This window comes from Trachypithecus francoisi, unplaced genomic scaffold (genome assembly GCF_009764315.1).
Source record: "Trachypithecus francoisi isolate TF-2019V2 unplaced genomic scaffold, Tfra_2.0 Lachesis_group9, whole genome shotgun sequence".
Lineage (NCBI taxonomy): Eukaryota > Metazoa > Chordata > Mammalia > Primates > Cercopithecidae > Trachypithecus > Trachypithecus francoisi.
This window is the reverse complement of record NW_022681474.1, coordinates 36,627,917-36,655,284: the sequence shown is the minus strand read 5'-3', so window position 1 is coordinate 36,655,284 and position 27,368 is coordinate 36,627,917. Positions and strand designations below refer to the sequence as shown.

Genomic DNA, 27,368 nt, shown 5'->3' with positions numbered 1-27,368 from the left:
CCCTCTGCATGAGAAATTCCAGAAGTGTTTCTTAAAGGGTGATATGGTTTGGCTGTGTCCCCACCCAGATCTTATGTTGAATTGTAGTTCCCATCATCCCCATATGTCCTGGGAGGGAACAGGTGGAGATAATTGAATCATGGGGCAGTTTCCCCCAGCCTGTTCTCATGACAGTGAGTTAGTTCTCATGAGATCTGATGGTTTTATAAAAGGCTTCCCGCTTCACCAGGTACTCATGCTTCTTCCTGCTGCCATGTGAAGAAGGATATGTTTGCTTCCCCTTCTACCATGACTGTAAGTTTCCTGAGGTATCCCTAGCCCTGCAAAACTGTGAGTCAATTAAACCTTTCCTTTATAAATTACCCAGTCTCAGGTATGTCTTTATGAACAGCAAAGAACGGACTAATACAAAGGGTTCCCAGGTAAATCTAGTGTGCAGCTAGGCTTGTGAGTCACTGCCCTAGAGATGCAATGCTCCATCAGTGTCCCTAGCTGTTTTATCCCTAAGTAATAGTTTGAAGAACTGGGGAACCTGCCATGCTTGATGAAAATTACTCTGTTGATGCTCTGAACAACTCCTATGTTTTTATTTAACAAAGAGTTTTCTGAGACTTCATAAATATAATTCACAGTGGTGATCCTCTATGAGTGCAGAAGCTACTAATAACTTCTTAAGGATGAAATTGAAAATTATAACTCAGTTCAATGGCAGATATTGCTGTGTGTAAGACACTAAGCCAGGTGCTGTGATGAAAAAGACCATCCGTTATCCTTACAACTATGTATATTTCTTTTCTTTTTTTTTTTTGTTTTTTTTTTTTGAGATGGAGTCTCGCTCTGTTACCCAGGCTGGAGTGCAGTGGCCTGATCTCGGCTCACTGCAAGCTCCACCTCCCGGGTTCATGCCATTCTTCTGCCTCAACCTCCCGAGTAGCTGGGACTACAGGTGCCCACCACCACGCCCAGCTAATTTTTTTGTATTTTTAGTGGAGACGGGGTTTCACTGTGTTAGCCAGGATGGTCTCAATCTCCTGACCTTGTGATCCGCCCGCCTTGGCCTCCCAAAATGCTGGGATTACAGGTGTGAGCCACTGCACATGGCACAACTATATCTATTTCTTAAGTCTGTAATAGTCTAGTAAGAGAAAAAATATGTATGCAAAGAACTCTATAATTCTATATTCACATTTATATTCAATATTTGTTGAGCACCTACTATGTGCCAAACACTCTTCTAAATACTGGGAATGCAGTAGTGAGCACACCAGTGTCTGCCTCAGAGAACTTAGCATTCCTACTGGAATGAAACAGATTTTAAACAAATGTAAAGCAAGGCAACTCACTTAGCTTTGAGCTTCTTGAAAGCAGTGCCTTACTCATCTTTGCATGTCCTCCGTATGGTGGTAAGTGCTTGTCAAATGCAATGATAAATGTGTTGAGTACTCTATTAAAGGTATGAGATCTTTTTGAAGCACTAAGGAGGAAGATTAGAACCAGCTAAAGAGACCGAGTAAGATTTCTTGGAGGAAGTACAATTCGAACTTGGCCTTAAATGTGGAGTAGGATTTTGACAAGCAGAAGCTTATAAAGACATTTGCTTTTGTTAAGTGTTTCCTGTCATAACCCTATCCCCAACAGCCTTCTGTGTATATGATTGCTTATTAATTCTGCTACTAGCCATTAAGCAGTTAGTACTTATCAAACAGTTCTAATAAAACTATTAGATGATTAAGTTTTCATATCATCTATAGCTAATATATGTGAGGTCACCTTTTTCACTTATTCTCAGATATTTGATCCACGTTAGTCATCTGTAGAATATCAGATTCTAGAAATTGCTAGCATACCCCTGGAAAACTCATTAACTCCACATATTAGGTGCCTGCCAGTCACTATGTAGTATAGCATGTGAGATGTGGCCATAAAACTAAAAAGACTGGAACTCTACTTTTTTTTTTTTTTTTTTTTTTACTAATTAGCTTTGAAACCTGCACTTCCCCCAAAGGAGTACTAAGCTATGAATTACTGTAGGATATTTAGTTTATGAGTTTTCCCTCTATTACTTTCCTGACAATGAATTTCATTTACATCAACTTTTCCTCTATTCCCTATCCCTCAAGATCCTACATATTCTAGCATTCCAGAGAAGACAGCCTACTTCAGAGCTTAGTAGAATAAATGCATTATCACTAGTTCTGTAGTAATTAGCCTGCCAAATTACTAAGCACTCATATCTACCACTTACAGAGTACTTTCTGTGTATTAGACATTTTACATACCTTATCTATCTACCTGCTTGGTAGATATTAGATAGAATTATCATTTTTCAGGTGAGAAATAGTCCTCTGAGCCTTAGTTATTAACCTGAGATCACACACTGTCTTAGGAAGGTGGCACCAGGGTTCAAAGCTTTATTCTTATTCCAGAGTCCGTAATCTTCTTACTAATCATCCTGTTTGTTGCCACTCCTTATTCTCCATGGTTTAAATAAGCACAAGTTTTTAGGGAAACAAAACCAGTGTTGCCAGATTCCAGCCTAAGATTCCTAGGAAGATAGCTAGAAAGGTAAGTTATGGAAGCAGATGGTGGAGGACTGTAAATCCCAGGCTAAGAAGTTTGGGGGTTTATCCAGTTGACAGTAGGAAATCATGGGCATGTTGTGAGTGGAAGAGATGAAGATATGAAGAAAGTGATGTTTCAGAAAGGTTAGATACTTGTAGAAATATAAGTAACAGAAATGGTATAATTTCCCCTGCTCCCAGGCAACAGTTGAAGAGAAGTCTGGGGTTTGCAATAGGAAGATGCTTTATTAGAGCAAGACAGGCATAGTAATACCTCTGAAAGGTACCCAAGAAATAGGTAACATGGGCCACATGTAGGACAGCGTTCAGAAAGAATTGCTTTGTACCTGGTATAAAAATATTAATTAAAATTGTTTTAAAACTAGGCAGGAGAGGCCGGGCGCAGTGGCTCACACCTGTAATCCCAGCACTTTGGGAGGCCAACGTAGGTGGATCATCTGAGGTCAGGAGTTCAAGACCAGCCTGGCCAACATGGTGAAAGCACATCTCTACTAAAAATACAAGAAATTAACCAGCCATGGTGCCAGGTGCCTGTATTCCCAGCTACTTGGGAGGCTAAGGCAGGAGAATTGCTTGAACCTGGGAGGCGAAGGTTGCAGTGAACCAAGATTGCTCCATTGCACTCCATCCTAGATGACAGAGTGAGACTCTGTCTCAAAAAATAAATAAATAAATAAATAAATAAGCAGGAGATTGAGCAGAGGATACATGACAAGATTGTTGAGAGGCATGGGATATAAGGAAGGAAGGAGACTGTTTTTTTCAGTGGGCCACAGACAGAACTTGGGCAATTAGATTGGCTCCTGGTAGATGGATTTGCTGTGACTGATTAAAAGGCAGGATGAGGGAATCATCCATTACAGTGTGTTTGCACTCTTCATGGCCTGTCAGCACTAGATATCTCGCTTTACAGCTGACTCCAAAGGAAGCTACATTTTCCTTTTCTCATCTATGCTGACTGCTTTGTATTTTTTAACAACTTTTTTCGAGGTATAATTTATATACCATAAGTTATCCATTTTAACTGTACAATTCAGTGATTTTTAGTAAATTTGCAGTTTTGCAGTTATCACTGCCATTCAGTTTTAGAACATTTCCATCACCCCAAAAAGATCCCTCTTGCTAGCTTTCAGTCATTTCTACCTAGCCCCAGGCAATTACTCATTTCTACCCTAGCCCCAGGCACCTATAAAGCGGCTTTCAGTCTCTATAGACTTGCATTTACTGGACATTTCATATAAATACAATAATATAAGATAGTCTTTTGTATCTGGCTTCTTAGCACAATATTTTTAAAGTTTATGTAGATGCTTGTATTAGTAGTTTATTACTTTATATTGCAGAAGAGTAAATGGCATATTATTGCTTGGATAAATTTTATTTATCCATTCACATTTGGATTGTTTCCAGTTTTGGGCTATTAGGAATAATGCTGCTGTGAACATTGCATAGAAGTCATCCTGCAGACCTGTGTTTTCATTTTTGTTGAAGATTCCTAGGAGTGAAGTAGCTGGGTTGTATGGTAAATTTAATTTTTTGAGAAACTGCTAAACCATTTTCCAAAGTGGCGGAACCATTTCACATTTCCACGTGAATGTACAAGAGTTCCAGTTTCTCCACACCCTCATCAACACCTGTTATTGTCTGTCTTCTTTCTTACAGTCATTCTAATAGGTGTGTGGTGGTATATCATTGTGATTTTAATTTGTATTTTCCTAATGATGCTAAGCATTGTTTCATGTACTTATTAGCCATTCACTTGTCTTGTTTGGTAAACTATCTATTCACATCTTTTTTAAATCAGGTTGTTGGACTTCCCATATATTGAGTTATAATAGTTGTTTATATAATTCTGGATACAAGTCCTTTTTTTTAATTTTTTTGAGACAGGGTCTCCCTCTGTCACCCGGGCTAGAGTGCAGTGGCGCAATCTCAGCTCACTTGAACCTCTGCCTCCCAGGTTCAAGCAGTTCTCCTGCCTCAGCCTCCTGAGTCACTGGGATTATAGGCGCCTGCCACCACAGCCTGGCTAATTTTTGTATTTTTAGTAGAGATGGGATTTCACCGTATTGGTTAGGCTGGTCTCGAACACCCTACCTCGGGTGATCCACCTGCTTTGGTGTCCCAAAGTGCTGGGATTACAGGTGTGAGCCACCGTGCCTGACTTGGATTCAACTCCTTTATCAAATATATGATTTTCAAGTATTTTCTCCTAGCTTGTGATTTTTCTATTTTCTCATTATTTTGAAGCCCAGATTTTTTAAATTTTGATGAAGTCTAACCAATCAGCTTTTTTCCCTTTATGGATTGTGCTTTGGGTGTCATCTAAGAACTCTTGCCTTAGTCAGGGTCATGAAGATTTTCTCCAATGTGTTTTTTTGTTTTTGTTTTTATTTTTGTTTTTGAGACAGAGTTTCACTATTGCCCAGGCTGGAACGCAGTGGCATGATCTTGGCTCGCTACAACCTCCACCTCCTGGGTTCACGCAATTCTCATTCCTCAGCCTCCTGAGTAGCTGGGACTGCAGGCGCGTACCACCATGGCTGGCTAATTTTTGTGTTTTTAATAGAGACAGGGTTTTGCCGTGTTGGCTGGCTGGTCTCAAACTTCTGGACTCAAGTGATCTGCCCACCTTGGCCTCCCAAAGTGCTGGGATTACAGGCCAGCACTTTGGGCTGAGCCACTGTGCTCAGCCTCTCCAGTGTTTTCTTCTAAAAGTTTTATCCACTGCTTTTTTTTTTTTTTTGGAGACAGAGTTTTGCTCTTGGCACCCAGGCTGGAGTACAATGGCGCGATCTTGGAGACAGAGTTTTGCTCTTGTCACCCAGGCTGGAGTACAATGGCGCGATCTTGGCTCACTCCTACCTTCACCTCCCAGGTTCAAACAGTTCCCCTGCCTCAGCCTCCCGAGTAGCTGGGATTACAGGCATGCGCCACCATGCCCAGATAATTTTGTATTTTTAGTAGAGATGGGGTTTCACCCTGTTTGGCCAGGCTGGTCGCGAACTCCTGACCTCAGGTGATCCACCTGCCTCGACCTCCCAAAATGTTGGGAGTACAGGCATGAGCCACCACACCCGGCTCTGCTTTTAGTTTTGAGAGACAATTCTATTTACTTGCTTAACAACTTCCTAATGTTAAATTAATTTTTAAACATCCTAAAGAAATATATCTATTGTCTACAAACTATTATTAATCTTATCTTCTTTTTATAGTCACCTAGAGCCCGGTTTTATATAAATCCATCTTTCCAAAGGTAAATAGATAACCAGTTTGTTGAACAATTAGTCACAGTAACTCCTCTAAGAGATAGTTCCTTTTGACTATTATGTCTGCAGTTCTAGTCACCTGCCAATAGATTGTTTCATAAGCTGTAGCCTTCGTGTCCAAACAACTCAATTTACAATAAGCATATCCTTTCACTTTCCATCTTACCAGCCATAAAGCTCGTGTTATAGTCTTACTGTAGTTTTTTTCTAATAGCCCTCTGGATTTTTACTATAGTAGTTACCAAAAAAGTAAGAATTTTGTGACTGACATCATCTTTTCTTTAAGGAGGTCTATCTAAATAGTAAGCTCCAAAAAATCAAGGCCTGTGTCCAATGCAATTTCCCTCACTGTTCTTGGCATAATGCTAAGTGATTAGTAAGTGCGCAATAAAATTTTTTATTATATCTTTATGACAAAAGTATAGTGTTGTATATTTAGATTTAATAGTTATATAATGTGATTTGCAGCCCACTGTTTTTCTAAACACTAAATGAATAGCCATTCAGTTTAGATTGTTCTCTCTCTCTCTGTCCTCATATAATTCTCAGCATAAGCACCCCGGTCTTGAGCTGTAGTATTTGATGTTTCACAGTGTTTGTTAGAAACTAACAAACAGGCCGGGCGCGGTGGCTCACGCCTGTAATCCCAGCAGTTTGGGAGGCCGAGGCGGGCGGATCACAAAGTCAGGAGATCGAGACCATCCTGGCTAACACGGTGAAACCCCGTCTCTACTAAAAATACAAAAATCTAGCCGGCCGAGGTGGCGGGCGCCTGTACTCCCAGCTACTCGGGAGACTGAGGCAGGAGAATGGCGTGAACCCAGGAGGTGGAGCTTGCAGTGAGTGGAGGTCATGCCACTGCACTCCACCCTGGGCAGCTGAGTGAGACTCCGTCTCAAAAAACAAAAAAAAGAGAAGCTAACAAACATTAGAGGTTGTTGATCATCAGAGTGGGAGACATTTCTTCTACCATGCCCTGTTTTAGGAATTTTATGTTAACCTTTTAGCCTCAGATACCCTTTCAATAACAGTCCCGTAACTCTCCAACTCCTACAGGATTTTATACCTTAATAAGAAAAGTAAAAGAGCTTTAGCATGTTGTGTATGAATGTGTGTTGTGTGTGGTAAAATACACATCTATTTCCGGAACCCATTCATCTTCCCAAACCAGAACTCCTTACCATTGAATAATTAAATGATAGCTCCTCATTCTCCCTCTCCCAGCTCCTTACAACCACCATCTTTGGCTACTCTCAGTACCTCGTATAAGTGCAGTCATATAGTACTATCATTTGTCCTTTGTGGCTAGTGTATTTCCCTTGGCATAATGTCTTCAAGGCCCATCATCCTGTAGCTTGTGTCAGAATCTTCTTCCTTTTAAAGGCTACACAATATTCCATTGTGCGTGCGCGCCGCGTTGTTTATCCATTCATCCATCGGTGGACTGTTGGGTTGCTTCCACCTTTATGTGTCTTTTGATGGAAGGGAAAGGAAGATTATTAATGTGTCCATCCACAAGCAATGATATTGTACAACCTGTACTTCAATCCTATGGAATTGTCCTCTAAATTTGATTCTACCTAGTGCCTGCATTAAATAGCATACTATGGCATCCATAATGAGACCTAACTCTGGGCGCTCTAAGGCAAAGCCAAGAGAGTGACCTCAAATTAGGGTAAAAGCATATAATATAGGCCTTCTAATCCACTACCAAAAGTTACAGCACTTGGTACATAGTAGGTACTCTATAAATGTTTGTTTTTTGTTTTTTCGTTGTTTTGTTTTGTTTTGAGACGGAGTTTCACTCTTGTTGCCCAGGGTGGAGTGCAATGGCGCGGTCTTGGCTCACTGCAGCCTCCACCTCCCAGGCTCACCTCTCCTGCCTCAGCCTCCCAAGTAGCTGGGATTGCAGGCATGTACCACCACATCCAGCTAATTTTTTTGTATTTTTAGTAGAGATGGGATTTCTCCATGTTAGTCAGGCTGATCTTGAACTCCCAACCTCAGGTGATCTGCCCACCTCGGCCTCCCAAAGTGCTGGGATTACAGGTGTGAGCCACCACACCCGGCCGGTACTCTATAAATCTTTGAATAAATGCTAAGTACAGATGAACCACTGTTCATAATTGCCAAAAATTGGAAACAGCCCAAATAGAATGAATAAACAAATCATGGTATATGCACACAATGAAATACTTTATAGCAATAAAAATTAATGAACTACAGATACACACAAAAACATGAACAAATCTTAAAGAGAGAAGCATATATAACAGAATGCCTACTCCATGATTCCATGTCTACTGTTCCACAATAGATAAAATTAAGCAACAGTTTTTGTAAATATGCTGTTTACTTATAAAAATGCTATTTTTAAAAAAGCAAGGAAATGGATTCCCTAAAAGTCAGAATAGTGGTTATTGTCAGTAGGGGTTGGGCAGGGGCTGGAATTTATGATTAGGAAGGGGCATGTTGTGGGGAAAGAGGAGGCTTCTGAGATGCTGATAATAGTCTGTTCCTTGACCTAAATGAAGGTTCTATGGGTGTTCACTTTCTTCAGTTTGATAAGTTGTACATTTATGTTTTATGTGCCTTTCTATATAGTCATCATATTCCACAATAAAGTTTTTTAAGTTCTATGATTCTAAGGAAAAAAAAAAGAAAAACATAAAAGATCATGTGACATAATCATACAGTCTTTTTTATTGTGTTTTGTTTTTGAGACAGCATCTAGCCCTGTCACCCAGGCTGGGGTGCTGTGGCATGATCTCAGCTCCCTGCAACCTCTGCCTCCCAGGCTCAAGCGATCCTCCCATCTCAGCCTCCCAAATAGCTGGTCCTACAGGCACACGACACCACACTCACTAACTTTTTTTGTATTTTTTGTAAAGATGAGGTTTCACCATGTTGCCCAGGCTAGTCACTGAGCTCAAGTCATTCTCCTGCCTTGGCCTCCCAAAGTGCTGGAATTACAGGCATGAATCATGCACCCAGCCTCATACAGTCTTTTAGCTTTCAGTTTGATGAGATGAGAAACATACAATTGACCCAGTTTGGAGAGTACCAGGAAAGAACTGTAGATTGTATTAAGATTTGCTTATTACTGAGTTCCTGATGTGAGTTCCTGGGCTCTGCAGTTTGGGAAAATGAAAATTGCAAGAGGAGCAGCACTAAGTAGAAGCCAGTCTACATCTGCAGCCCTTTAAGGACCTGATGCTTCATTAAAAGGCATTAACATCAGTGTCTGGGACATCTAGGACATTTCCCAGTGTTTTCCCTACTTAGAAACTGCATTTATTTCTATCACAGCATGATGTGTGGGAAGCGGGGAAAAGGCAAATAGGATGAATCTTCCTCCCAATAAAGGAATTCCCAGTAGCCCCTATTTCTATAACTACTTTTTCTCGATCCATCATAGAAAGTAGAATTAGAGATCAGCAAGTCTTTGAACAGCTTTTGAAAAAAAGTCTTCATTCACAGAATTTCATTAAAGTTAAGTGGCAAATTACTTTGTGAGTAGCTTTTAAATTGAGATAATGAACAACTTCCCCATTACTTGGGTTTTGCTAAATACTGACACCCTTCCCCTGCATATCACTGACTTTGGTGATTCTTTAATTAGCTTAAGCCTCAAAAAGCTCAGCTGGCCTGTGAGCAGACTATTAAACTGGAAGTCCTGACTCTGATTTTACTTCTTAAGATGTCTAACAGGTCAAGTAGCTATAGCCCAATTAGGAAGTGTCATAATTGATAGTGTGTCTAATTGGAGAGCACAGTTAGAAATAGTTTCATTAGGCCAGGTGCAGTGGCTCAGACCTGTAATCTCAGCACTTTGGGAGGCTGAGGCAGGTGAATCACCTGAGGTCAGGAGTTCAAGGCCAGTCTGGCCAACATGATGAAACCGTGTTTCTACTAAAAATATAAAAATTAGCTGGGCACGGTGGTGCGCACTTGTAATCCTAGCTACTCGGGAGGCTGAGGTAGAAGAATTGCTTCAACCTGGGAGGCAGAGGTTGCAGTGAGCCGAGATCATGCCACTGCCCTCCAGCCTGGGCGACAAAGCAAAACTCTGTCTCAAAAAAGAAAAAAAGAAATATTTTCATTAAGATACTCAGCCATCACTGTAAGCAGCTTTGTCAGATTTTATGTGTGAGAGGGAAGCATCTAGCCAGTTTGCCTTTCTCAGGGTAGAATTCAAGAGTTTTGTTCTCCTGCTATTTAAGAGTTTGACATTTCTTGACTAATTTATTCAGTTTCTGTTCCAGACATGAGCATAAATTTCTGATTTGCAGACGTGAATCACGCCTGTGCATATTGTGCTGCTTTTTGTTACAGGTCCTGCCTTACCTTGCTGTCTTTCCTCTTTCAGGGTCTGACATTTCAGGAGGTGGAGAACTTCTTTACTTTCCTAAAGAACATTAATGATGTGGACACTGCACTGAGTTTTTACCATATGGCTGGAGCATCTCTTGATAAAGGTAATGAAACTCAAAAAGTGTTTTTTGGAAGGTGTGAACCTAATCTGTAATCTCTTAGGTGACTGCCCCTCCTGAACAGTAAAAGGTAAGTTTTTCTTGGCATCCTTGAAATGTGTTTTGATTTGTTGACATTGTATGAGCCTTGCATTTCACCCTGAGATGCCAAGTTCTTGTGCTAAGGCTGTAGTCTGGGCAGGTGCCCATCTTTAAATGACTAACCTTGAAAATAAGCATCTAAGCTAAGGCACAGGGCATGAAGCTGCAGAACTTCCCCTATCTGAGCCAGAGTCATTATATATACAGTGTGAAGCTGAAGTCACTATACAATTTAAGTATGAGAAGGAATGCTTCTCACTTGAGAGAAGGAATTCCTTTTCTTTGATGAGAAGGAATGCTTTAGTTTCTTTCTTATATTAAGACTTTTTTTAAGATAATATGACTCTGAGAATAGCACCCCCACTCCTTTGGCTTACTTCATAGAAATTCAGTTACAGTTTGTACAGGCAACGTGAGAGCACAGAGGAATTGAAAGCACAGTTTTTCCCCCAACATTTCATTACGAAAATTTTCAAACATTCAGAACAGTTGAAATAATTATTTAAATAACATCCACATATTCAGCTCAATTGACATTTTGCTATATTTGCTTGATCGGATGACTGTGCATATTTTCATCTCTCTAAGTTATCATTGATCTTATTTGACATGTTCAAAGTAAGTTGTAGACGTAAGTATACTTCACTCCCAATTACTTCAGTATGAATATTAACTAAAGTTCAAGATTCATTTAAAGTTCTTTCAGGCCCCTTCAGTTTTTGCCCCCACTCACCAAGAGGCAACCTTTGTACTGTATAGTTTTCCACTGTAGATTAGTTTTGCGTTTTCTAGCACTTCATACAATGGAATTATATAAATGTACACTCCTTCTAAGGTTTCACTCAATGTTTTTGAGATCCATCTCCGTCGTGTGTCAGTAGTTTAATCCTTTTTTATGATGAGTAGTAACCCACTGTATGAATATAGTCAGGCGTGGTGGTTCATGCCTGTAATCCCAGCACTTTGGGAGACCGAGGCAGGTGGATCACCTGAGGTCAGAAGTTCGAGACCAGCCTGGTCAACATGGCGAAACTCCATCTCTACTGAAAATACAAAAATTAGCCAGGCATGGTGGTGTACGCCTGTAGTCCCAGCTGCTCGGGAGGCTGAGGCAGGAGAATTGCTTGAATCTGGGAGGCAGAGGTTGCAGTGAACCAAGATTGTGCAGGATTGCTGGAGCCCAGCCTGGGCAACATAGTCTCTCTCTCTCTCTTTTTTTTTTTTAATAAGGAATATATGAGCATATATGAAAGTCCTGAAATGTCAGCTATTGTAAATGCTGCCAGCTTGGTCTTCTTTTTCAAGGTTACTTTGGATATTCTAGGTTGTTTGTATTTCCATATAAATTTTAGAATCAGCTTGTCACTTTCTATGCAAAAAGAAGTGGAATTGTGATTACAGTAACACTGAGTATGTAGATCAATTTGGGAAGAATCAACGCCTTAGTAATAATGCATCTTATAATTCATGAGCATAATATATATCCCCATTTTTTAAGGTCTCGTTTTCTCTCAGCAGTGGTCTTAAAGTTTTATTAATACAGGTCTTGCACATATATTGTCAAAATTTATGCTTAAGTATTTTATGGTTTTTGATCCCATTATAAATGGAATTTATTTTATTTTCTAATTGTTTGCTGCTAATATTAAAATATAACTGATTTTTATCTATTAATTTTATATTCTGTAATTTTGCTAAATTCACTTAGTCGTCTTGTAGATTCCTCAGGTTTTTCTGTGTAAATAATCCTTTCATCTTCAAACAGAGATAGTTTCATCTCCTTTTTTAAAAAAAATTTATGGCTTTTTTTTTCTTGCTTTATCGCATTTGCTTACACCACCAGTACAATACTGAATAGAAGTGATGAGAGTGGACATCCTTGGCTTCTTTCTGAACTTTGGAGAAAAGTATTCAATATTGTACCATTAAATTGGATGTTAGATTAGATTTTTCATAGTTGCTCATTGTCAGATTAAGAAAATAATATTCTCTTCCTCATTTGAAAAGGGTTTTTGTCATCAATGGCTCTTGTATTTTGTCAGATACTTTCTTTATGTATATTGAAATGATCATATGCCTTTTCTGCTTTATTCTTTTCATATGGTAGATGACATTGACTATTCCTTATCCTGAAATAAACCCAATTTGTAATGATGTGTTAGGTTTTTTAATGTATTACTAGACTTGATTTGCTAACATTTTGTTAAATATTGAGAGATATTGGTCTGTAATTTTATTTTATTTTTTGTAATGTCTTTTCAGGTTTTATATCAGAGTATTCTATCCTCATAAAATGAGTTAGGGACTGGACACAATGGCTCACGCCTGTAATCCCAGCACTTTGGGAGGCCGAGGCAGGTGGATTGCCTGAGGTCAGGAGTTCAAGACCAGGCTGGCCAACATGGTGAAACCCCCGTCTCTACTAAAAATACAAAAAATTAGCTGGGCATGGTGGCAGGTGCCTGTAATCCCAGCTACTCAGGAGGCTGAGGCAGGAGAATCACTTGAACCTGGGAGGTGGAGGTTGCAGTGAGCTGAAGTCGCGCCATTGCACTCCATTCTGGGCGACAAGGTTGAAACTCTATCTCTAAATAAATTAATTAATTTAATTAAATAGACCAGGCATGGTGGCTCATGCCTGTAATATCAACACTTTAGGAGGCCAAGATGGGCAGCTCACCTGAGGTCAGGAGTTCAAGACCACCCTGGCCAACATGGTGAAACCCCATCTGTAACTAAAAATAGAAAAAGTAGCCGGGCGTGGTGGCACACGCCTGTAGTCCCAGCTACTCGGGAGGCTGAGGCAGGAGAATCACTTGAACCCGGTAGATGGAGATTGCAGAGAGCTTAGATCATGCCACTGCACTCCAGACTGAGCAACAGAGCAAGACTCCATCTCAAAAATAATAATTAAATAAGTAAATAAATAAAATGAGTTAGGGACTTTTTCCTTCTCTATTTTCAGAAGTTTCTGTAAGATGAGTGTTGTTTCTTTCTGAGTTGTATTTGATAGAATTCATCAGTGAAACTATCTGGACCTGCCAATTTCTTTCTGAAAAGGTTTTGATCATTTGATTTTTTAAGTAAATGTGTAAAGTTTGTGTTTTATGTGAATTTTGTTTGTTTGTTTTTTTGAGACAGAGTTTCGCTCTTTTGGCCCAGGTTGAAGTGCAATGGTGCGATCTCGGCTCACCACAACCTCTGCCTCCCGGTTCAAGCGATTCTTCTGCCTCAGCCTCCCAAGTAGCTGGGATTACAGGCATGCGCCACCATGCCTGGCTAATTTCGTATTTTTAGTAGAGACGGGGTTTCTCCATGTTGGTCAGGCTGGTCTTGAACTCCTGACCTCAGGTGATCTACCTGCCTCGGCCTCCCAAAGTGCTGGGATTACAGGCGTGAGCCACTACGCCCAGCTATATGAATTTTAAGTTATATTTTTGAAGAATTTGCCCATGTCATCTACGTTATTGATTTTATTGACATGAAGTTTTTCATAATATTCCATTATTATCCCTTTGATGTCTGCAGAATCTGAAATCCCCTTTTACTCCTACTGTTGGCAAATTATGACTTCTCTTTCTTTTTTAAAAAACTATTTCTTACTCAGTCTACCTAGGGGTTTAGCAATTTTGTTAATCTTTTCAAAGAACCAATTTTCGACTTTGTTAATTTTCTCTGTGGTTTGTTGTCTACTGAGTTGATTTCTGCTCATACCTTTTTTACTTATTCATTCTACTTATTTTCAGTATATGTTATTTTATTTTTCTTTTTCTAAGCTTTTTAAGACGGAACCTTACTTACCTTTTCTAAGATAAGCTTGTGAAGCTATACATTTTCCTATAAACACTGCTTTAGTCTGGGCGTGGTGGCTCACACCTGCAATTCCATCACTTTGTAAGGTGGGTGGATCACTTGAGGCCAGGAGTTCGAGACCAGCCTGGCCAACAGGGTGAAACTCCATCTCTACTAAAAATACAAAAACTAGCCAGGCATGGTGGCACGCACCTGTAATCCCAGCTACTGGGGAGGCTGAGGCAGGAGAATTGCTAGAACCCAGGAGGCAGAGGTGACGGTGAGCTGAAATCTCACCACTGTACTCCGTCTTGGGAGACAGAGGAAGGCTCTGTCTCCAAAAAACCAAAAAAAACACATAACCAAAAAATAAAAAACACACACACTGCTTTATCTACTTTTCGCAGTTTTGGTATATAGTATTTTTTACATCATCCTGTTCAAAATATTTTCGATTTATTAGGTAAATTCATGGATTATTTAAAAGTATGTTTTTTAACTTCCAAATATTTTGGGTTTGGCTGCATGTGGTGGCTCACACCTATAATCCCAACACTTTGGTAGGTCAAAGCAGGAGGATCACTTAAGGCCAGGAGTTCAAAGCCAGCCTGGGCAACATAGCAAGACCTTGTCGCTAAAAAAAATTAAACATTAATTCAAATTAACTTTTTGTTTGCTTTTGAGATAGAGTTTCACTCTGTCGCCCAGGCTAGAGTGCAGTGGTGCGCTCTCGGCTCACTGCAACCTCCGCCTCCTGGATTCAAGCAGTTCTCTGCCTCAACCTCCCAAAAGCTGGGATTACAGGCGCCCACCATCACACCTGGCTAATTTATTTTTAGTCGAGACAAGATTTCACCATCTTGGCCAGGGTGGTCTTGAACTCCTGACCTCATGATCCACCCACCACGGCCTCCCAAAGTGCTGGGATTACAGGTGTGAGCCACCACTCCCGGCCCCAGCTCAGGTTTTTATGTAGTATCACTTACCATCAATCTAAAAAAAATCTTTTCTTTCTTTCTTTTCTTTCTTTCTTTCTTTCTTTCTGTCTTTCTTTCTGTCTTTCTGTCTTTCTCAGGCACCTCGGCTCAAAATGGTACCATCTTGGCTCACTGCAGCCTCCATATCCCAGGCTCAAGCAGTCCTCCTACATCAGCTCCTGGTTAGCTGGGACCACAGGCACATGCCACCACACCTAGCAACATTTTTTAAATTTTTTATAGATAGTTTCACCATGTTGTCCAGGTTGGTCTCGAACTCCTGGGCTCAAGCAGTCTACCTGTCAGCCTCCCACAGTGGCTAGGATTACAGGCATGAGCCACCACGCCCAGCTGAACTTCCTTTATCATTTCCTGTAGTGCAGATCTGCTAGCAATGAATTATTTTAGTTTTTGGGTTATCTAAAAATGCGTTTATTTCACTGTTGATGACCACAATGTTTGATTTTTCAGTCTCTCCAAAGCACTAAGATTTTATCAATAGTCTTTTTTTTTTTTTTAGTATACCTAGAGTTTATTTGGGTCAAGTTTGAAGACTGCAATCCAGTAGCATAGATTTAAGTTGCCCTGAATAAACACTCCAATTAGCAGCAGTTACAAGTGGGTTTTTTAGGAAGAGATAGTTTCTAATTTGTTTACCAAGAATTTACATTAAAATAACATAAGCTATTGATTGTGTATACATTGTTCTTTGCATCACAGATTCCAGGAACATGAAACGAACAGGTAAGGCAGCTAGTCAGGAGCAAAATGCCTTTAAACAATTGTACCTGGCCATGGAATCGGGGACAGGGTTGTGACTGAAGTCTCATACTCCTGTCTCTGGGCTTGATAAATTGTGCACACCTCACATACCTCAGGCTGTTCTGAGTATGTTTCTTTTCCCATTCCTCCACTTTTTTTTTTTTTTATCAGAAATCTTCCCATGGAAGCATTGATCAATCTCAGCTTAGATGAGACTGATAGACATTCTTCATTCCTGGCACTGGGAAGGCTCATTCCCAGATGGTCCTGTCCTGCTTGGGGCTGGGGAAGATATAGAACAATCTTGCTTGTTCAACTTTTTTTAGCAGATTCCTTAAGATTTTCTAATACAAGATCATGGTTCTCACTTATATATGGAATCTAAATAAAGTTGAACTCATATAAGCAGAAAGTAGAATGCTAGTCCCCAGGGGCTACAGGAGTCAGGGAAATGGGGAGTTATTTTGTTCAAAGGGTGCAAAGCTTCAGTTATGCAGGATGAAATAGTTCTAGAGAGTTAGTTTACACTATGGTGACTATAATTAGTAATCCTATTGTACACTTGAAATTTGCTAAGATCTTAAGAGTTTCTTATACATACACAAAAAGGTAACTATGTGAAGTGATGGAATTGTTTTGTTTTTGTTTTTGTTTTTTTGAGACAGGGTCTCATTCTGTAGCCCAGGCTGGAGTGCAGTGGTGCAATCTCTGCTCACTGCAACCTTCACCTTCCAGGTTCAAACGATTCTCCTGCCCCAGCCTCCCATGTAGCTGGGACTACAGTCGCACACCACCACACCTGGCTAATGTTTGTATTTTTAGTAGGATGGGGTTTCACCATGTTGGCCAGGCTGGTCTCAAACTCCTGACCCCAAGTGATCTGCCCAACTCAGCCTTCCAAAGTGCTGGGATTACAGGCGTGAGCCACCGCACCTGGCCTGAAGTGATGAAAGTGTTAGTTAGCTTGATTGTGGTAATTATTTCACAATATATACATATGTCAACACATCACATTGTATACTTTAAATATATACAATTTGTATTTGTCAATTATACCTCAGTAAAGCCAGGAAAAAATATAAGATCATTCCATCTGCAGATAGAGATGATTTACTTCTTCCTTTCTCATCTGAATGTCTTTTATTTCATTTTATTGATCCACATAACTTCTTAAAATAGCATCTGTTTGTTTAAATTAGTACTTCCAAGCTGGGCTCAGTGGCACACACCTGTGGTCCCAGCTACTCGGGAGGCTGAGGCAGGAGGATCTCTTGAGCCCAGGAGTGGTTTAAGGCCAGTCTGGGCAACCTAGCAAGACCTCATCTCTAACAATAATAATAATAGCATTTCCACTGATCTTTGAAGAATCTTTTGAAAAACAAGTTAATGATATCATGTAGGGGGTGTGTGTGTGTGTGTGTCTGTGTCTGTGTGTCTGTGTGTGTGTGTCTGTGTGTGTGTGTGTGTCTCTGTGTGTGTGTGTGTGTGTGTGTGTGTCTGTGTGTGTGTGTGTGTGTGTGTGTGTAGCACTGCCTGATCATTTCTCCAGAATAGCTTTGGTTTTACTGCTGTTTCACAAAACAAGATTTGACAGCATCTGCAAATCTAAAGATATAAGATTTGAAGTCTTTATTTATTTATTTTTGAGATGGAGTTTCGCTCTTGTTGCCCAGACTGTAGTGCAATGGCAGATCGCGGCTCATTGCAACCTCCGCCTCCCAGGTTCAAGCGATTCTCCTGCCTCAGCCTTCCGAGTAGCTGGGATTACAGGCGCCCACCACCATGCCCAGCTGATTTTTGTATTTTTAGTAGAGATGGGGTTTCACCATGTTGGCCAGGCTGGTCTCTAACTCCTGACCTCAGGCAATCCACCCGCCTCAGCCTCCCAAAGTGCTGGGATTACAGGCACTGCGCCCGGCTGCTTGACTTGTTTCTTTTATCTATATAACTTTGGATTCCCCAAGTGTATAGTAATAGATATCTAGGAGAAGTTAGCTTAGAATCCTGCCAAGTAAACTGGGCGTGGTGGCTCACGCCTGTAATCCCAGCACTTTGGGAGGCCAAGGCGGATGGATCACAAGGTCAGGAGATTGAGACCATCCTGGCTAAAACAGTGAGACCCTGTCTCTACTAAAAACACAAAAAATTAGCCAGGCGTGGTGGCAGGCGCCTATAATCCCAGATACTCGGGAGGCTGAGGCAGGGGAATTGCTTGAACCCAGGAGGCAGAGCTTACAGTGAGCCAAGATCGCACCAGTGCAATCCAGCCTGGGCAACAGAGTGAGACTCCATCTCAATCAATCAACCAATAATTGAAGAGCTTGCAGTGAGCCAAGATTGTGCCACTGCACTCCAGCCTGGTGTATGGTAGTTCTGTTTTTAATTTTTTGAGACTCCATCTCAAAAAAAAAAAAAAAAAATCATGCCAAGTAACAGGGAGAAGCTACATGTGTTTGTTTCCCAGGGCTGCCATTACAAATTACCATAAACTTGGTGATTTAAAACATCAGAAATGGCCAGGCAGAGTGGCTCATGCCTGTAATCCCAGCACTTTGGGAGGCCAAGGTGGGTGGATCACCTGAGGTCAAGAGTTCGAAACCAGCCTGGGCAACATGGTGAAACCCCATCTCTATTAAAAATACAAAAATTAGCTGGGTGTGGTGGCGGACACCCGTAATCCCAGCTACTCGGGAGACTAGGCAGGGGAATCCCTTGAACCCAGGAGGCAGAGGTTGCAGTGAGCCGAGATCACGCCATTGCACTCCAGCCTGGGCAACAGAGTGAGACTCCATCTCGAACAATCAATCAATCAACAGAAATATATTCTCTCGCAATTCTAAAGGCCCAAAATCAGAAATTAAGATGTTGGCAGGGCCACCACCCTCCACAGACTCTAGAGAAGATGCCTTCCTTGCCTCTGCCAGTGTCTGGTGTCTCTAGGTGTTCCTTGGCTTGTGGCTGCATGACTCCAGTCTGTGCCTCTGTCTTCATGTGGCCTTCACCTCCTTCTCACTGTGTCCTTCTTTCTTCTGTCATTGGACTTAGAGCCCAGCTGGATAATCTAGGATGATCTCATCTCAAGGACCTTAATTATATCTGCAAAGACCCTGTTTCCAACAAGTTCACATTAATAGGTTCTGAGGACTAAGATGTAGACATATCTTTTTGGGGGCCACCACTTAACCCACTACAGCAACCAAGAATTAAAAATTACCCATATGAGGCTGGGCCCCTGTAATCCCAGCACTTTAGGAGGCCAAGGCAGGCGGATCACTTGAGGTCAGGAGTTCAAAACCAGCTTGGCCAACATGGTGAAACCCCGTCTTTACTAAAAATACAAAACTTAGTCAGGTGTCATAGCACATATTGTAATCCCAGCTACTCAGGAGGCTGGGGCAGGAGAATCACTGGAACTCAGGAGGCAGAGGTTGCAGTGAGCTGAGATCACACCACTGCATTCCAGTCTAGGTGACAGAGCAAGACTCTTTCTCAAAAAAAAAAAAATCACCCATATGTAGTCTACAAAAATAAAAGCAAACAAAAAATGTGAATTTAACTGTGACAGTACCAACCACTATAATCCTAGCACTTTGGGAGGCCAAGGCAGGAGGATCCCCTGAGACTAGGCGCTCAAGACCAGTGTGGTCAACAGTGAGACCCCATCTCTGTTTTTTAAAATAAACAATAAATGTAAAAAAGAAAAAGAAAATGTATCTATCTGTTTAACAGCCTAATTTTTTTTCTTTTAGAAACCTAACAATCTGGCCGGGGGTGGTGGCTTATGTCTGTCCACCAGCACCTTGGGAGGCTGAGGCGGGCGAATCACAAGGTCAGGAGTTCAAGACCATCCTGGCTAATTTGGTGAAACCCCATGTCTACTAAAAATACAAAAAATTAGCCGGGCGTGGTGGCAGGTGCTTGTAGTCCCAGCTACTTGGGAGGCTGAGGCAGGAGAATGGCGTGAACCCGGGAGTGAGCCAAGATTGCGCCACTGCACTCTAGCCTGGGCGACAGAGCAAGACTGCATCTCAAAAAAAATAAATAAAAAAGAAAGAAAGAAACCTAACTATCATCTTTACCTGAGTAACGTCAGTTGATCTTTCAAGGGGAAGATTCAAGTGTTACTTCCTCAGAGAGGCCTTACCTGACTACTCAGTATAAATTATAAACAACTATATTGCCTACAGCTTTTTTTTTTTTTTGAGTCATATGTCTGTCTACAACTTTTACAATTAAAAAAAAAAAAAAAGGAGTTAACCTAAAACCTTCTGCATTTCACTATTGTGATCAGTTCCTAACTGCACATAATGGACATGAGCTTGAATTTCCACAAATACGGCTAGTCAAATGGGGCAGAGACTACTGACTACAACATTTGGTACATAGATGAGACATCCTCAGTGAATGTTTTTTGGGATTTTTTTTTTTTTTTTTTTTTTGAGACAGAGTCTCGTTGTGTCACCCAGGCTGGAGTGCAGGGGCGTGATCTCAGCTCACTGCCATCTCCACTTCCTGGGTTTAAGCGATTCTCCCACCTCAGCCTACTGAGTAGCTGGTATTACAGGTGCCCGCCACCACACCTGGCTGATTTTTGTATTTTTAGTAGAGATGGGGTTTCATCATGTTAGCCAGGCTGGTCTCAAACTCTGACCTCAGGTGATCCACCTGCCTTGGCCTCCCAAAGTGCTGGGTTTACAGGTGTGAGTCATCGTGCCCAGCCAATAGATGTTTATTAATTGAATTATTCTTCAGATATTCAGGAGCTCAAAAAAATAGGCAGTATCAACTGGGCACTTTCGCTCACACCTGTAATCCCAGCACTTTGGGAGGCCAAGGTGGGCAGATCTTGAAGTCAGGAGATCGAGACCATCCTGGCCAACATGGTGAAACCCTGCCTCTACTAAAAATACAAAAATTATCTGGACATGGTGGCAAGTGCCTGTAGTCCCAGCTACTCGGGAGGCTGAGGCGGGAGAATCACTTGAACCAGGGAGTCGGAGATTGCAGTGAAGCCGAGATCGTGCTGCTGCACTCCAGCCTGGTGACAGAGCAAGACTCCATCTCAAAACAAACAACAAAAAAATAGATACTTTCCTTGATTCCTTACTCTCACTCACACATTTATTTTTTCTTTACCTCCAAAACATACTCTGCATCCACATCCTTTCCTCTCTCTCTCCTACCACAGCCCTCGCCTCTTTACTGGCTGTGGCTTACACAGGGCTGCCTATGCCATGGGCCCTGTATACTCTCTGAGTTCATAAAATATCATTTTCTTCCCAGTTCAGTCCACTCCCCATTGATCTTTTTACATTCCAAATACACTAAGCTCACTTAAGGCCTTAGCTATTGGAGTTAGTTAAGGCCTTTGTAGTGGTTCTTTCTACCTCAAGTGCTCTTGCCTGGGATCTCCATGTATTTATTTAGCTCCTTGTAACTCAGGTCTGATACAAATCATTTCCTCCGGAAGACCTTTTCCTTCTAAAGTAGTTCCATCATCCTATATCATATTATCTTTTTTTTTTTTTTGAGACGAAGTCTCCCTCTGTCGCCCGGGCTGGAGTGCAGTGGCCGGATCTCAGCTCACTGCAAGCTCTGCCTCCCGGGTTGACGCCACTCTCCCGCCTCAGCCTCCTGAGTAGCTGGGACTACAGGCACCCGCCACCTCGCCTGGCTAGTTTTTTGTATTTTTTAGTAGAGACAGGGTTTCACCATGTTAGCCAGGATGGTCTCGATCTCCTGACCTCGTGATCCGCCCATTTCAGCCTCCCAAAGTGCTGGGATTACAGGGTTGAGCCACTGCGCCCGGCCCATATTATCTTTTTTTTATATGGCATTTATCACTCCCTGATATTTTCTCAGGTTTATGTGTTTGCTTATTATCTGTTGCACCTTACTAGAACGCTTATTTGTCTTGCTCATGGATGTATTCCATGTGCCTAGAACAACACCTGGGATAGAGGAGGAACTCAATTATATGATCAACAAATGAATGAGTGAATGAACATATTGATATATCTGAACAAGACATAAACCTCTACCCTTCTACCCTTCCCAGCAACCCAGGGAACAAACGCCTCATGTTCTGTAACCCCGATCCTTGGACTTGACATATGCTTCACCTTCTTCCATGTTAAAGAGGTGATGATAGTAGTAATTTTAACTGTTCGTGTGTTGAGGTGCGCACAGAAGACTAGCATGCGCTCAGCTAGCCTTTCCAAGTCCTTGCATGCTCCCAGATGTCCCTGTCTCTTACAGGCTCTCCTTGGGCTCTACCCAGGCCTTTGCTTTTAAACCTGCTTTCTCCTGACCTGGACTAGTGATTTTTTCCATTGGTTTGAGTCCTACATGAATTACAGGCCTCTCCTCCTTGCTCCACAGAACCAAGGAATTTTACTGCTGAGATGAATCTTGGAAAAGAGGAAGAAATGTATAATGGTTTAGAGCAGAGGCTCTGAAGTCAGACTGCCTGGATTTGAATGTCTCCATCATTTACTAGCTGGGTAGCTTTGAGCAGTTTGTGAACTTAATTTCTGTGTTTATTTTATTTTTATATATTTTTTTTATTTTTTTGAGACAGGGTCTCACTCTGTCACCCAGACTGGAGTGCAGTGGTATAATCTTGGCTCACCGCAACCTCCACTTTCCAGGGTCAAGAGATTCTCCTGCCTCAGCCTCCCGAGTAGCTGGGATTACAGGCACATGCCACCACACCTGGCTAATTTTTGTATTTTTAATAGAGACAGAGTTTCACTATGTTGGCCAGGCTGGTCTTGAACTCCTGACCTCAAATGATCACCCACCTCGGCTTCCCAAAGTGCTGGAATTACAGGTGTGAGCCACCGTGCCAGGCCCTCTATGTTTTTTTAAATATAGATAAAAATAGTTGTCCCTTGGTATCCTCAGGGGTTTGGCTCCAGGACCGCCCCCCTCCCCCCCACACACACACAGTTACAAAATCTTTGGGTGCTCAAGTCCCATATATGAAATGGTGGCATAGTATTTTTGTATATAACCTACACATATCTTTCCATATACTTTATTTATTTTTAAATCATCATCAAAATATGGAACACTTCACGAATTTATGTGTCGTCCTTGCACAAGGGCCATGCTAATCTTCTCCAGATCATTCCAGTTTGAGTATATGTGCAGCCAGATGAGCGCTAGATGCTGGTGACCCTTGAACAGTGCGGGATTAGCTGTTTTCACCCCACACAGTTGAAAATCCTAGGATAACTTGGGACTCCCCAAAAACTTAACTACTAATAGCCCACTGTTGACCAAAAGCATTACTGATACCATACAGTCAGTTAACATATAAACTAGCATCTATATATTTTTTATGTATTCACTACATACCTTTTTCCTAATTTTTTTTTTTTTTTGGTACTTCTATGTTGTGTGGTCCATCTATGAGGTTTTCCAAATTGTCATAAGTCTCCAAAAAGTTTTCCAATGTAATTTATTGAAAAAAAAATCTGCTTGTAAGTGGACCTATGCAGTTCAAGCCTGTGTTGTCCCAGGGTCAACTGTACTTTAAATTATCTCAAGATTACGTATAATGCCCATTACTATGTAAATGCTATGTAAATAGTTGTTATGCTGTATTTTTAAATTTGTAATAGTTTATTGCTGCATTGTTACTTTCTACTGGTTTTCTTTTCTTAAATTTTATTTTCTTTTTCTTTTTCTTTTTTTTTTTTGAGATGGAGTTTCGCTCTGTTGACCAGGCTGGGCTGGAGTACAGTGGCGTGATCTCCACTCACTGCGACCTCCGCCTCCCAGACTCAAGCGATCCTCCTGCCTCAGCCTGCCGAGTAGCTGAGATTACAGGTGCCCACCACCATGCCCAACTAATTTTTGTATTTTTAGTAGAGACAGGGTTTTGCCATGTTGGCCAGGCTGGTCTTGAACTCCTGACCTCAGGTGGTCCACCCACCTTGGCCTCCCAAAGTGCTGGGATTACAGGTGTGGCCACTGCACCCAACATTTTCTTAAATATTTTTGATCTGCAGTTGGTTGAATCCATGGGTATGGAACCTACACATATGAAGGACCAACTGGACCCACCTCATAGGGTTGTGAGATTAAATCTACATAAAACACTTACGTTTGTGGCTGTCATGTGGTGAACGATTAGTCAATGTCAGCTGCTTCTGTTATGAAGTTGATAATTTAAACAAAATTTAGTGTGGCTGAAGTATTTATTCAGCCAAAAGCAATAGGTACTGTGCTGGGCACAGAGTTCCACCCTCAAGAAGCTCAGAGTCTAATAGGGAAGAAAGATAAGTGTAGAAGCAGTTCCAGTTGGGTATGATAAGTGCTAATTAGAATAAGAGGATCTAGGAGCTTAAAAGTGGGGGCCCTAATTCATCCAGTGGTTGGGAAAGAGTGAGGCCAGAGTAGAGACAGCAGTACTTTTTGTCGGGCTTCTGCTGTGAGTCTCAGCTGTCTTTATTTTTTCCCAAAAGGTTAGACACCTTCAGAAATCGGAACCTTCTAGGCCCTGGCACTGTCTCTTCCTTGGCTATTTTAGAGGTTACAAACCAGCCTCTAGGCATAATTTAGCAGAGAATTTCCCAAACAGCACTGTGAAGAACACTGTATACTGCAATATGATGACGGTTCTGTGGATTAAAAAAAAAAAAAGGTATTCCATGGTTGAAATAAGTTTGGAAAATGCCAGAGTTATATAGAATTTCTTCCTGCAGCACTCCTCCTGCCAACTTTTTAATATGTGAATGTGTATTATTAATCTCCAGAAGAGGGATATAGTTCCCAAATTCGATTTACCCCATACTATCTTTTAATAATCTACAGAGTTAATGTTCCTTGGAATAATTTGAAAGATCCAGGCAGGTGGCCACTGCAGATTTACCATATTAGAATGTAGTCCAGTTCCTCCAGAGTAAAAAATGTCATATTTCTTTTTTTTCTTTTTTCTTTTTTTTTTTCATTTTTGTTTGCCCCTCCTACCATTTGAAAAAAAAATCAAATTTAATTGAGACTGTTTCTTTAGTTCTGCATGACCTGTGTGAGAATAACAACCATCAGAAAATAATGAAGTGTTTTCAATGAGTTCTGACCGTTTGAAGAAAGAACCTTTCTCCATGAAATACTGCGTGTCTCCACTATCAGGCCTCTCTTTGTTTAGCACTTAAAAAGAAATGATTCTATAGCTCATTCGTACACACACTGGGCATAAAATTAGATCTATGACCTCTCAGTGGCTGGCTGATTGATTTAAGTGGTCTGCTGAAGAAGGTAATGGAAAATTGAACATGACTCCTTTCCCAGTGGCTTCCTATGATGAAAAAGTTAGAAATTATTTGAGCTGGAGCTCTAGAGTGAGCTTCGGCCTGTATAACTCAGAATATTCCAATTTCTGCCAGGAGAATAAAAGGTTTCTAGGTACAATAAAGCTCTACTGTAAAGCACCTCAGGATAGTACAGATGCAGTAAACCTGTGGGTTCAGTTACGTCCTCAGTGTACTTTGAACTATACAGAAAATAATCACACAAATACAGTCCCTATTCTTTACTATTCATGCCCCTGCACAATTCTACTTAGACTGAAAATCATAGTTTATGGCATAATTGGCCCTGATTCTTTGTAGTTATTCTATATGTGCAGTTTACCTTATTATCTGACAAGTCAAGAGAATAAATAATAAAATCTATGGCATAACTCCCACAGGAGCCTTCTGCAACCCCAAGTATTTTTTCTGAAGTTTTAGTCACATCATCAAGTGGTCTCGGTTTCTTTTGTCTCTGGAGGGACAAGGATGGCAGAGATGACCTCTGAGAACCTTTGTGGCTTTCAAATTCTTTGAGTCTAATAATTGGAATGAGTAAGAGAGCCTCAAGTATTTTGTCATTTAGGCTCTGACTGGATTGTTGGGGAAGTCAGAAATTACTGATGGAGTCAGCAATTTCTAGCACACAAGAAATTCTTATATTCTGAACAGCTGTCTTTGACAGCCAAGCTGCTACCCTCTCCTGAACTCTAACAGTCCGGTAGCGCTGTCCTATCGAGGACTGTGAGGCCATCACACATCTGGAGCACTAATAGCAACTCTCATTTCATAGCAATTTCTCTGTGCCAGGCACAACGCTTAGTGCTTTATACATGTTATCGCTTTTAATCTTTAAAACCAGACTTATCCTCATTCATCTTCATTTTATGGATGAGGAAAATATCAAATGAAGCCGCTTGATCTTGGTTACAGCTAAGAGGTGGGAGAGCCAGGATTCAACCTCAGATCTCTCTAATTCCATGTCTGTGTTCTTTCCACACCATCATGTTGCCTCTCAGGATACTCCACAATTCTGTTAGAGTCTGAAAATCTTTGCTGAAGCACAATCCAGGGGGCACTGTGGCTTTACCATTTCAAACCATGCTTCGCAGTAGCACTCGGAAGACAGCCTCTGGGCTATTTTTTCCCAGTTGCTTTTGGCTAAGAGTTGACCATTCTTAGGGTGAGAATAAAGTCCTTTTGATAAACTATGATGTTCTGGAGATAGTGCCCTTCTCTTGAATATGAAATGTGACCTTTTTTTCCCCCACAGTTGTCATAGGAACGCCTTAGTAGACACATTCATGATCTTTACCTTTGGAACCATATTACTTTTCACTGAGGAAACCAATACACAAAAGCCTAAAGTCACTTAAAGAAAGTCATGTAGCAGGAAAGTTGATTTCCCTTTAAGGGATACCACAGACCAGAAAAAGGCAGGTATGCTAAGCTGCGCTTTTCTCAACATCAAAATACAGGATATAGATACACCTTCTAATGACCAAGGTGTTCCTCACCACCTCCACTCATTGGTATACCAGTGCTCTGTTGCACTTTTAGATACTCTTCTAACATCTAGCATTTATTGAGAGTTAACTATATGCAAGAAATTGTGCTGAACATACATTTTGGTTTTAAGTTCAAACCTGAGTTTGAGTCCCTGCTATTCACTAGTTTTGTGACCTTGAACAAATTCCTTAAGTTCTCAAAGCCTTGGTTTCCAGATCTGTAGAATGCTGATAGTAGAATACTTGTTTCAGGGTTATCGTGAAAATAAAAAGATAATACTATATTAATATACTAAGTTGACATTAAAATTATACCAAACTGCCTGTTCTGGTTTTCAGCCCATAGGTGCTGGCTTTCTTCTGCCTGTTTATCTTATTACGGGGCTGGAAACAACCTATACCAACATGGCAACATCGTAAAAAGGTTGTTTTTTTTTTTAATCACCCTTAAAAAAAAAAAAGCACCAGCCGGGCATGGCGACTGAAGCCTGTAATCCCAGCACTTTGGGAGGCCGAGACAGGCGGATCACGAGGTCAGGAGATCGAGACCATCGTGGCTAACACGGTGAAACCTCATCTCTACTAAAAAATACAAAAAACTAGCC

The 27,368-nt window shown here is 41.1% G+C and overlaps 1 protein-coding gene and 1 non-coding gene across 6 annotated transcripts in view; one reads left to right on the top strand and one right to left on the bottom strand.

Moving 5' to 3' along the window:
- MICU1 (mitochondrial calcium uptake 1) overlaps positions 1-27,368 on the top strand; it is a 265,955-nt gene that overhangs the window by 213,310 nt on the left and 25,277 nt on the right. For all 5 annotated transcript variants that reach the window (XM_033209906.1, XM_033209905.1, XM_033209904.1 and 2 more), the window contains one exon: positions 10,221-10,329. In XM_033209906.1, coding sequence (XP_033065797.1) covers positions 10,221-10,329 — 109 coding nt within the window. The remainder of the gene's footprint in view (positions 1-10,220; positions 10,330-27,368) is intronic.
- Positions 23,018-23,123, bottom strand: LOC117082963. Its single transcript, XR_004436876.1, has one exon. It is a non-coding gene; the product is annotated as a U6 spliceosomal RNA (small nuclear RNA).